Genomic DNA, 11,952 nt, shown 5'->3' on the forward strand with positions numbered 1-11,952 from the left:
ATGTGAACTGAGAGGTACTTTAAGGAATATGTCTTTGTCTTTCTGCAGCACTCTCACACTGAGGTAAAGCCTTATAATTCTATCTTGTTAACATCTCTTTCTCTCAATTTCAGCATCACCGACTATCATTTCAGTAAAGGCCGTGGCAGGCATGATAACATTCTCGGCAAAGGGCAAAATACAGCTAACATACCCCATTTTCTATATCATGTTCATTATAATGGTGACATCATGTGTTTTCCAAGTGAAGTAAGTTAGTTTTTACCAACTTTTCCACTTATTTATCTGCTACAGATTGTACCTTCAAAATCCCCGGCAGGACCATGAATGCTCCTGGAGCAGAGAGCCCAGGAGCTTAAGGGCAGAAGGGTCAGCTGGGCGGGACATCAGAGTTGGCAGCTCAGTTGGGGGCAGTGTGGGACCGGGGCTGGAACCCTCCAGCAGTCCTGAAGAGTGTGGGACCAGAGCCTGGGGTTGTGTCTGGGGCTGTGTGGGGCCGGGGATGGAGCCTCGTGGCTTCCCCCAGCAGTGCAGGACCAGGGTCAGGGCCCCGCAGCTTCCCCTGGCTGTGCGGGGCTAGGACTGGGACTGTGCAGGGCTGGAGTTGAAGCCGCAGTCCCGCAGCTCCTCTCAGCTGCACAGGAGCAGAGCCCCATGGCAGGAGCTTGGAGCCTGTGCTGCCCAGGGAGCCAGCAGTAGCTGGGCAAGCAGCCCAGGCAGGTTGCGGGGGGCAGAGGGTGAGACCAGGATGCATACTGGGGCAGCCTGTCAGCAGCAGGAGATGGGCTTGGAGGCCAATGGCAGGAGACCTCCCCTCGTCTGGCCAATTCTCTTGTTCAGGACCGGTCAGGTCCCGATGTTGCCAGACCAGACAGGTCCAGCCTGTAGTATGGTTAATTACTGGTGCTTATTGACTCCTGGTGTGAATGACAGTTAAACTCACCAATTACATTCACTGATTGAGTGTCTGATACATGATTTCATTTGGATTTATGATGCTGGTGCCTTCTTCTGATCTTAATAAACAACTCAGGTTCATTCGAAAGACAATCTTATTTTCCCCACAGTCTTAAACACAATTGTGAAGCGAAATCTATTATTTTCATGATTTTTTTCTTTCTGTTATTTTGTCATGCTGCTTTTAGATTCTTTGCTGGTACCCAGCTAATTACATAGGACACATCTGCACCGCAAGGCAAAAGTTGAGTTAAGATACGCAACTTCAGCCATGTCAATTGTGTAGCTGAAGTCGAAATAGTTTAACTCAGCTTTAGGTGCTGTCTACACAGCAGGAAGACAAAGGAAGAACACTCTTCAACTTCTCTTACTCCTCGTGAAATGATGGTTACAGAAGTCAATGCAAGAAGTCCTCCATCTTGAAATTATTTTGTAATAACGGCTTACTGTGCAGACGTGCACTTTATTTCAAAATAATGCCAGTTATTCGAAATAATGCTGCAGCGTAGATGTGCCCATAGCCCATATACTTGCAGTAACTTTTTTAGAAAGAGATTTTTTTTTCCCCTTTAGCCCTGGTTGACGCTACAAAATTACTTCAGTATAACTACCTTGCTCAGGGGTGTGTATGATCCGCACCCTAAGGAATGTACTTATACCAACCTGAGCACCAGAGGAACTACGTTATGTCAATGGGAGAACTTCTCCTGCTGACAAAGCTACCACCTCCCACAGAGATGGATTAACTAAGCCGACAGGACAACCACTCTCTCATCAATTAAGAGTGTCTTCATTAAAGTGCCACAGCTTCATCAATAAAGCATTTTAAGTGTAGATCTGCCCTTACTTTTATGTTCACCCTAATGTCCAAAGGTGGAAGCTATACATTATATCTCATTCCCCTTCAGCTAAATCTGCACAGTGTGTTTTGCCTGGGAGAAATTTGAGTCTGAAATGCAAGCCAGGCATGGCTGAACCTCTCTAGGAAATAGTTAACTTCTGGGGAGCACTAGGCAAAATCAGGGTTTTTTATGCTGGCCTCTGGCCCTGCTAAGTGATCATTTTATTGTCATCACTGGAGACTGCTGCTGCCATTAGCATTGTAAAATATAATTCCTAGCTGAACAGAGAGTCTATTCCCTTTATCCTCCTCCCTCTGCTTCTGGTATGGATTGCACCATTCGATGCATTCATATAGGCTGCTCCATATTAATTCTGGGTGTTTGTTTTCATTATTTTTAATAAAATAGCCAGTACATTTTGCTAGCATATGGGAATCAGAATTCCTTTGGAGAAAGCCCATGAATCATTCTGCAAGGACTCTGGAAGTCCCTGTCACAGACTGCAGAGTAGTTTATGCCCAGCTCTGAGAGAGGAGAAGTGTTCAGGGCATTTAAGAGAGGAAATATAGCTTGGTAAATAGGAAGCTGCTGAATGATTCTTTTCTCCTTTGACAGATTTTTTTTTTCTTCCTTCACTTGGTCAAAACTCCAAACCAAAAAAAAAAAAAAAAAAAAAAGGCCAAATGTGGCCACTTCGCTTCCTGGGCCCAACATCTTCTCCCATTCCAACTGAGCAGACTTCTCAAAAGCAGATGGTGCTGGTACTCATGACTTTTCCCCCTGTTTTACCTAGATCTGTCACCAGGTTTGTTTATTTAACTAATTTGTGAGAACTCAGAACAGCTTCTCTTACATTTTTTTGGCGCTTGCTGCTAAGCATCAACATCCATGTTTCAGTCCCTGAGAATGAGATTGTTGTGAATGGGAGAAAATAATGAGGTGTTCTTAGTGACTTCAAAATCCTGACTATCCTGTGGATATGCAGGATTTCTTTATTTTTAAAGCACCATGGAGACTGCTCAACAGTTGCTAAAATAACCATGCAATTACTTTAATGGCTAAAACAGATCAGAGTTTGGGTTTACTATTCACATATATTGTACCAATGAAACCTTTAAGCATAGTTCTTTTTATAGGTTTCTAAAACACTCTACCATTTCTTTATATTTCTTTCTGTTTCAGATGCACTGTTGGCAGGATATAGTATGTGGGGAGGGGGTGCGGGGACACTGAATTTACAAAGATACATTCCAGTGTTCACAGGCATGATTCATTATCCTATGGGTAGATATGGATGTGGCCAGTTGTAATATTTCTGCATGAGCCCTTCATTCTCCTTCAATGTGATTAATTGCTTTGTTTTTGTCACCAAATTAAATAGACCACGAAGACTAGTGTAAGAACACATACATCCAAGCCTTGTCCTACATGCCTTTGTGTAGTGCACAATGATGGTGTGCTACAGCAGCAGTTATGGGAGAGGTTCTGTGTTGTGCTTCTGAGAGGCACCTCGTTGAACATGTAGCCCCAAGGGAGGAGGGACTAAGGTGACTTTAAATCATGTTTTTGTGCCTTCCTACCTGTGGGCTGCTCTGGAAGCCAGCATGGCCTATGGTGTAAATGTAATGATCCTTCGAGGTTAATTAACGCCAGCAACCTGCCCCATCTGCCTATGAGAGGCAACGCTGCCCAAACTCTCCACTCTATGTACAGTGATCCCACCCTGACCATCACCCCTGCATCAATGCTTGAGTGGGGGCCCTCAGCAGATAGCCCAGTGCTGCTTACCTCTGGCACAGGGAAGGAGGTATTCTGCCTTGTGGCTTTTTAAGCCCCTTTATTCAGAATACAGGAGCAGGAGCAGAGGTGACAGTCATAAGTGTGGACACAAGTCAAGTTAAATGCCACAAAAAGGGCAGGATTTTGATGCTTTACTGGAGGTAGCATTGTTTGTCCTTAACATGTTGGCAGGTTTGCGTGAGCTCCTGTCTCCTGCCCTGACGCTAACTTTTGTCTTAGGGGATAGCAGGCACTTTGTCTGCTTTGACATTCTGGGCTGACTGTTTCCCAGCTGTTATTGCTCATGGGTCTCTCACCTGTGTGTGAAGGCAGGGAGATCTGGAAGGGCCTGTGCAAATGTGTGAGGCTTGCCGAATGGCTCTTTGGAATTTTCTTCATCTCTGAGAAATGGCATTTCAGTGCTATCAAAGTGGCTTGCAAAGGATGCCCATGTATGTTTCCCACAACTGTTTAAACAGAGGAGTGATTTCCAGGCACACTAACCCCATGGTAACAGAGCGCAGAGAGGTTAATGCTGCAGTGACTAGTGCAGCAATGGGAGGACTGTTTGCCCTGGTTATCTTTACATTAAGACGTTGGATGCATCCACTGACACTAAATTGATTTAACACCTTCCAAAATAGAGTTGTGGCATTTGCAAAATATCTTGATTAAATCAAAGGAAATCCAGTGATCTTGTGATGAGCGATGTGTATGGACACAAGCCAGCTACCCCCAAAATAAGGAGAATTATACTAACTTGTGTATGGTGCCATGGGCTTATTCCTCTGCACTAAGCTCAAATCTCCTGCTTGCTTCCTTTCTCATAAACGTGCAGAACATAAGGGCCTGATGCAAAGCCCAGTCAGTAGAAAGATTCCTTGGACTTTGGATCAAGCTCTGAAAGGGGAAGAGAGTCTGTGTTTGAAGAGACCAAAATTTGAGCCTCCTCATGCTACTTGGCATTTAACTGTGTGTCCTCCTGCTAGATGTTACTCTAGTTAATAGGCATGATTAATTTGGCAGTCATGCAACATTACTCTCATTGGGTTTCTGTGCTCATCATCTTTTATCTTGCACTATACATTTGTACTATGCAGGGTCAAACGCAATGTGCATATGTGTTGCAGATGCCCATTTGTGCTGCACTGTTAGTTGTTTTGATGTGAAAGGATTAGAACTATTACTATATTTAGTACATAGCACACTTTGTAGGTAGGAAATGTAATAACTTTTGTCTTTTAGGTTCTTAAATCATGCTATGCAACTCTACAATGCAACAGTCGTTGTGCCGATTAACTTTGTCTTCTTCACAACCAGCGCCATCATTGCAGGTTTGTTATTACTTTCTATCCAAACAAAAGTTCTTTCTAAACAGCAAGATTGAATTCTCTTCTCTGAATCAGGAATGCAAACAAATCACTTTTATCTTCATGGAGAGATCTTTATGTAATGTATCAGGTGTATATTTTGAAAATGATCATAAGTACAGAGCTTTGAAATAAAATTAAATGTCATCAGAGTCTAGCTTTTCCAATACAACAAAGACATCTACAGTTTATTCTGTTTTACTGGCTTATTAGGTACTGTCATTAGTATTCGCCTCTTCTGGAAGTAGCATAAATGTGCTTACCATGTGTACATTGGCGTCACCATATCCCAACTGGTAAAGTAATTTTAATAGTGTGGCAAGCTACTCAAATGACAGACAGCTGTGTTTTGTAGTAGTTTGTGTATTATATTTCAGAAGGCTGAATTCTAGGTTAAGTGAAGGAAATAAAATACTCCAAAGGCCTTTAAACCTTGTAACATTTTATTTTGGGTGAGAACTTTGAACTTGATGTCATTAAAAAGAGACTGAAAATCTTGGAAATAGAGTGCACTGAAAGAACGAGAGAAAGATGAAGACATCTAAAGTAAACAAAAAAAATTGCAGTAGTGAGTCTCTGAGTTTGGGTCAATTGATTCAGACTTGTGGGGCTAAATATAGCACTGTAGACCAGTGGTTTTCAAAGTACGGATCATGACCCAGTACTGGGTTGTGGAATTCCAGGCTTTGGATCACTTAGCAAGGTGACCTGATGACCAATGGGAGTTACTAAGGCAAGCTATCCATCTGTCCTGGCACCACGGACCGCTCTACAACCTGGAAGTGGCCAGCAAAGGGTCCATTTCCTAGGCAGAGGGCCATGGGGCTTCATGCAGCTGCTCTCCACCTGAGTACCAGCTCTACACTCCCATTGGCTGCTTTCTGGCCAATTGGAGCTGGGGAGGACAGTGCCTGCATTTAAGAGCAACACACAGAGCTGTTTGTGCACCTTTGCCTAGGACTCAGACCTGCTATTGGCTGCTTCCGGGGCATATCATGATCTGAAGTTCCAGATTAGAATCCCTGCTGCTTTGCTGACTGTGAGTCACTAGAGGTAAGCCTGCCCCAATCCCCTGTCCCAGTCCGAGTCCCCTTCTGTACCCCAAACCTCTCATTCCTGGCCCCACCCCAGACCCCACACTCTAGGTCAAAAGATATAATTATGTTGAGTCATGGGTATCAACAATTTTCTTCTACTGGGTTGTGAGAAAAATAGTTTGAAAACCACTGGTGTAGACAATCAGGCTCAAGCTGCAATCTAAGCTTTGAAATGATCAGAAATGTCTTTACTGCTATTTTAAGCCCCATAACACAAGCCCAAATCTGTTAACCTGGACTCTAAGACTCCCTGCCACAGGCTTTTTCTTTTTTTAGGGATACCAATTAATGGCAGTTAACTCAAGTGATTAACTGAAAACAAATTAGCTCAATTAAAATTTAATCACGATTAATCTGCATTTTAATCACACTGTAAAACAATAATAGAATGATAGTTTAAATGTATTATAAATATTTTGTATGTTTTTCTACATTTTCAAATATATTTATTTCCATTACAACACAAAATATAAAGTGTATGGTGCTCACTTTATATTATTATTTTATTACAAATATTCACACGGTAAAAAAGATAGGAAACATTATTTTCTTAATTCACCTCATACAAGTACTGAAGTGTAATCTCTCTCTCATGAAAGTGCAACCTGAAAGTGTAGAATTTTTTTTTGTTTCCATGACTGTAAAATAAAGCAATATACACCTTTAGAGCCTACGAGTCCACTTAGTCCAATAGCTTGTTCAGCCAGTCACTCATACAAACAAGTTTGCTCAAATGCTTATTTACAAAGTCACCTGAAAGTGAGAACAGGCATTCACATATCACTTTTGTAGCTGGTGTTGCAAGGTATTTATGCGCCACCTATGCTAAACATTCATATACCTCTTCATGCTTCAGCCACTATTCCATGTTGATGACGTTCATTTAAAAAATTTGTTAATTAAATGTTGTGACGAACTCCTTGGCACAATGAGATCTTGTTAGGTTATATGCAATTACTATGATTTTTAAAAGGCATAGATATATAATGTGGACATATAATATGAACCCACCCAAAATTTGTACTGATACCTTTGGGATTTTTCTCCACTTCATCATAACATAACTTCTGACCCTGTTATCGGTCATTCACGTCACTTAGAATTTGCTTAAGATCTGCAGTTCTTGTTTCTGTCACATTCTAGGGATCATATTTTATCAGGAATTCCAAGGCGCAGCTTTCCTGAGTGTATTCATGTTTCTATTCGGGTAAGTTTATCTACTGAAAATCCATAACAAAGTATCAAAACATCAGTTACCTTTGCAAACAAGTTTTCCTTTTCTCCTGAAGAAGAAGCCTACACCATTGCTATGTGTTAGGAAGCAGCTGTTACAGAAGGATTAAAAAAATAAAACCATAGTAAAGGCTAATATTTGTGTTTTGTTGTAAGAGCTTGTCTTTGAATCCAAACCTGTAAAATATTAATGTTAGCCATTTGTGAGTCCCTATCTCCCCCCAATGGAATGAAAAGTTAATATCACATGTTCTCTTTGTAAATGAGACAAATCATTGGCTGTTTTTCCATCAAAGATCACATTATGGCGTATGTATTGATTAATGCTAGAAAAGTCCCTCCATGTTATTTTCTACCTGCATGTCCTGCTGTTCTCTGCTGCTAACAGCCATGGAGGAATCGTATAAATAATTATAATGAAGGCTCACTTTAGTAAAAGCCTGCCTCTCTCTTGTTACTTTTCAACAAGAAGGGACAATATGCTTGTTGATAATTATAGGGCTACATGCTAAGTAACTGGTAGCAGTAAATGCTTGGAGGGCAGTCTACCTGGCATGCGGCCAAGTGAGAGAGAAGTAGCCCCACCTCCCTCAGAAATTGCCAGTACACTAAAGGTTCAGGTGATAGGTGAGAGATCATGGTTGATGGGAATGGGATACTTAATGCACAAGTGGAAAAAGAGTTCACAAAATTCTTAATCAGAGGCATGGTCCACATGTAGTCAAACAAAGCCAACTGACCGTTGTGTGTGACCACTCTCACTGCAGCTAGTACTGAGCCAACTCATAGACTAATAAATGGCTTGTGTGACAGGCAGTGTTTGTAGTGAAAGTGATAGAAAATTAAAATAAGCAAATTAAATGCACACACTTGGCAGGCAAGAAGTATTGATGTTGTATACAGCCTTGGATGGGCAGAAGACACTTACCAAGCAGTAGAAAATCACTGCTGGCCAGAAGCCTGGATCTAAGACACAAAAGTCATATGAGTGAAACAAAGGATCTGTCTCAACTAGATTTTTTTTGGTTGGATTGTAACTCAAGTTAACTGAGAATTAGTTTAACTGTGCATGTTAGTCTAGGTACTCTGCAAACAATTGCTCAGCAATGCAGATGTGTTTTCGTTGGAGCTCAGATTGGGGGATCAGCTCACCTTTCTCACATAAGTAGTTCCAGGGAGGCTACATGCGTGAGATAAGGCAAGCAGCCTTTGAAAACCCACAGGAGTCCATGAACAGCCAAGGGTTTGCTGAGAGTATAATTTAGTCGTCTTATGCAGCAACAAAATAACCCTGCAAACTTAGCCATGTGAGCCCTAGTTGGCTGAGATGGGTCAGCTGCAGTTTTTTCTTTTCTGTTTATAAATGCCCTCTAATCACCAGGTGAGTTTTCTGGACTGCCAGTCATGAAACAAATAATTCTCTTTACTTGTAAACTGGGCAGCTTGGATGTGAAAACTATTGAGAGTAACCTGGAAACCCAGGACAAGACCCACACTTAAATGCAATGACCTGCTTCTAATCTTATTTTCACAATGCCTTTGTAGGTGTCTTCTTTCATTCCTTGGCGTGTTCATAATCACACAGAATCAAAAAGAGGAACTTTTACATGTTCCTTATATTGACTGTGGACACATTCCTGGTAAGCATGGTTTTGGAAATTCTTTGTCAAATATTTGCCATCTATGTTTATAAGTCTAAAAGTATCTGGTAATGGAGTGGGGAATGAATGAAGAAAATTGAAACAGAAATGTCCTCCAAACATATTTAATTAATTTACTTTTCCCTTCATTGCTATTCCAATTTCTTCTTTAAAAATTCAGTAAATTATTTCTGAACTATTGCTACAATGTAGCAAAGGAAAAACAAAACACACATGGGCTGAGGATCCTTTTAACAGAAAAATAATGGAATGGCAGGATTGTGATATTTTTTCATTGTTTTTGTTTGTTTTTTCCTGTTCTCACAGGGGAAAAAATGATTGGCAACATACAGCCGGATTCAAACAGCTTATTATCCTATGGCACTTTGCATGATGAAGGTAACTGGACAAGTGCTCAGACCAGCTTAAATTCCAGTTAAAAGAAGAGTTCCCTATTCATTGACGTCATATTCAGCACCCATGTTGATTGCATGTATATAGTGCGTGTGTCGTTTTATTTTATGTTGAAAACTGTTAGTGTTATTTAAATAGCCTAGATTATCCCCTGACTATTAGAAATGTATTACGATTAATGGGGAGGCCTATTAAACTTGAAGAAAAGATAGTATCCATTAATAGGTCCAGACATTTTCCTGGTAAAATACCTCTTACTGGTGATTTGGGGCCACATTTGTATAGGTTTTTAGATACCTAAAGATCCAACTGGTTACACAAAGGGATTTTTCAAAGCACTCTGTCTGCATTATAAGTACTTAATACCTTTAAAAATCAGTCATCAAAATACAGTGTGTTTTTATGTAAGCATCTGTTGGGAGAAATCCTGCTTGCCTTATTCATACAGCTAGTCCCATTACCTTCAAATGGATATATGCATGTGAGTATAGTGAGTGGGATTTGTTCCAGTACATAAATATGGATGATAAGATATGGTAAAAGGCTTGGCATTATAAATTCCTCCAAAGGAGATCTCTAGTAGGGGAGCTTGTCTCTGTCCTACTAGACTGGAATAGCAAGCAGCTATTCTCAGTACAGTCTGTCCTGAGCCTTGCCTCCAGCCTTCATTAGAAAATACAAGGTTTTGGTGGGGATTTTGAAGAGGGTGCAAACAATTCCTCTGCTGTTGTACTTTGAATAAGCTCAGCTGGAGAAAAAGGGAGTTCAATATATGGGGCCCAGTCCATGAAGTCAATGAAAATGCTGTATGGGGAGAAGACTGTAAGGGCAGTTTCCCAAAAGGTAAGCCACTGAGCTAAAATTATTTTTTAATTTCCTTCATAAAGAGACTTCCCTGAATTAAGCTATAGTCAGCAATGGCATCAGCCCAGGTTGTGCAGAATGAGTTTGGGGTTCTCAGAAAGCTGTAATCCTACTTCATCTGCTGACTCACAGGAGAAAGTTACTTATGGCCATAGGATGCTACACAGCCTAGGTTTCTGCTTCTGTTTGATAAAACTGATCTACCTCACAGGTGTGTTGTGAGGGTGAGTTGAGTGCTTTGGGAGGGAAAGAGAAGCACTTTATACATGTTCAGTGTTGCTATTTGAACTTGGGACAGCAAATACTTTTGCTCTTTTATAAATAAGTTCAGTAATGGGTACATGTCATACGCAGCTAGCTTTAATGGGATCTACTGAAATGCCTCCTTTTAAACATGCTATTTTAGAAGAGACCCAGTCAAAGTGATGTCAGTAGTTTAACATTGTGATTAGTTTATTAGACATGTTGAAAGTACCTGGAAAATGGTACATTTTGCTATACATTAATCTGCCTACATCCAAGATTCAAGGGATTTTTTTTGTTATCTAAGCCTTTTCAAATTGGGACAGAGTCCATGAATTCAGTGCCACCAAGCCTCTTTTTTGTTAAGGCTCAAGGAAGCCTACCATATTCCTCTCTCAGATGCCCAGTGAGTCCTCCAGCAAAATCAAAAAGGCTAGATTTTCCATTGCTGTTCTATCTATGGGAAAAATGCAGATGAAAAAAAATACCTAAAGAGTCAAAAGGGCACTCACTGAATTTTTCTTTCCTTTGTTGCTCAACTTTGAACACCCTTTTAATTTGTCAAGTGAAAATGTGTATACTGAAGATGGTAATAGGATATCTGTAACTTTCATTGCTATTATTTACTAGAAATATTTTCTTAAGTGTTGGCAGCAGATGCTTTTCTAAAATCTGTTTCCATAGTTTGGGAGGGGTGAAGGAAGAAATTCTCCCAAGATTTTCTAGTGGCAGTAGGGAATTGAATGGAAAATTTCTGGGTCAATCTGTTATTTATTTTAAAAGTACTGTTGTTCTGTGTGACACTTCACCTCCTTCTAACAGTTGAATAAAAATAAAATCATGTTCTGTAGCTGGGGAAGGGTAACTTTTGGTGTAAAAGTAAATGTAATAGAAATTGATACATTGATTAAAAGTTATAGAAGACACTTGATGTGTAATTACACAATTAACAATGACCATCAGACCTGATATAGAGATTTAGGCAAACTTCAATTCTATGTAAGTTCATATTACACTGTAGTAATAGATAGTAATAGGCATTCATGCCTGAAAAAAATAAGTTTGTCAATTTCACTTTGTTTAGAATCAACTTCTAGTCAATTTCAGATTGCATTTGTGAAGTTCAGGTTGCAAACATTTGAGAGGAGTGTTTGTTAAAACATAAACCTTTTCATTAGACCCAAATTAAAAGCATAGAAATTATTATATTCAATTTTGTAAGAGCCTTCCTTTTCCCCCACCGCCCAAGATCAACATTTTGAGCCAAATGTGATATTTGAAACCAGTCCTGCAAGTTGAATCTGTGTAGAGCCTGAAGAGGTGTGTCATAAAATCTGAAGAAATAAATAGAAGAGTGACCCAAAACCAGCCCCTCTGAATAACTTCTGCAGTGTCTATCTAGTAAGTCTGTCAAGCCAGATCCAGCAGGATTGATTCAACACTTGTTACACTGCTAATAAATACTGGAATAAAAGCCAGACTTTTATCTTGATTATGGGACTGGAAACAAGCT

The 11,952-nt window shown here is 40.3% G+C and overlaps 1 protein-coding gene across 1 annotated transcript in view; it reads left to right on the forward strand.

Annotated features, from left to right (window-relative positions):
- NIPAL2 (NIPA like domain containing 2) overlaps window positions 1-11,647 on the forward strand; it is a 71,328-nt gene extending 59,681 nt beyond the window's left edge. Inside the window, exons 7-11 of the mRNA XM_006123921.5 lie at window positions 114-249; window positions 4,824-4,912; window positions 7,189-7,252; window positions 8,824-8,918; window positions 9,246-11,647. Coding sequence (XP_006123983.1) covers window positions 114-249; window positions 4,824-4,912; window positions 7,189-7,252; window positions 8,824-8,918; window positions 9,246-9,358 — 497 coding nt within the window. The 3' untranslated portion in view covers window positions 9,359-11,647. The remainder of the gene's footprint in view (window positions 1-113; window positions 250-4,823; window positions 4,913-7,188; window positions 7,253-8,823; window positions 8,919-9,245) is intronic.
- The last annotated feature ends 305 nt before the right edge of the window (window positions 11,648-11,952 follow it).

Source organism: Pelodiscus sinensis, chromosome 2 (genome assembly GCF_052426305.1).
Source record: "Pelodiscus sinensis isolate ZL-2025 chromosome 2, ASM5242630v1, whole genome shotgun sequence".
Taxonomy (NCBI): domain Eukaryota; kingdom Metazoa; phylum Chordata; order Testudines; family Trionychidae; genus Pelodiscus; species Pelodiscus sinensis.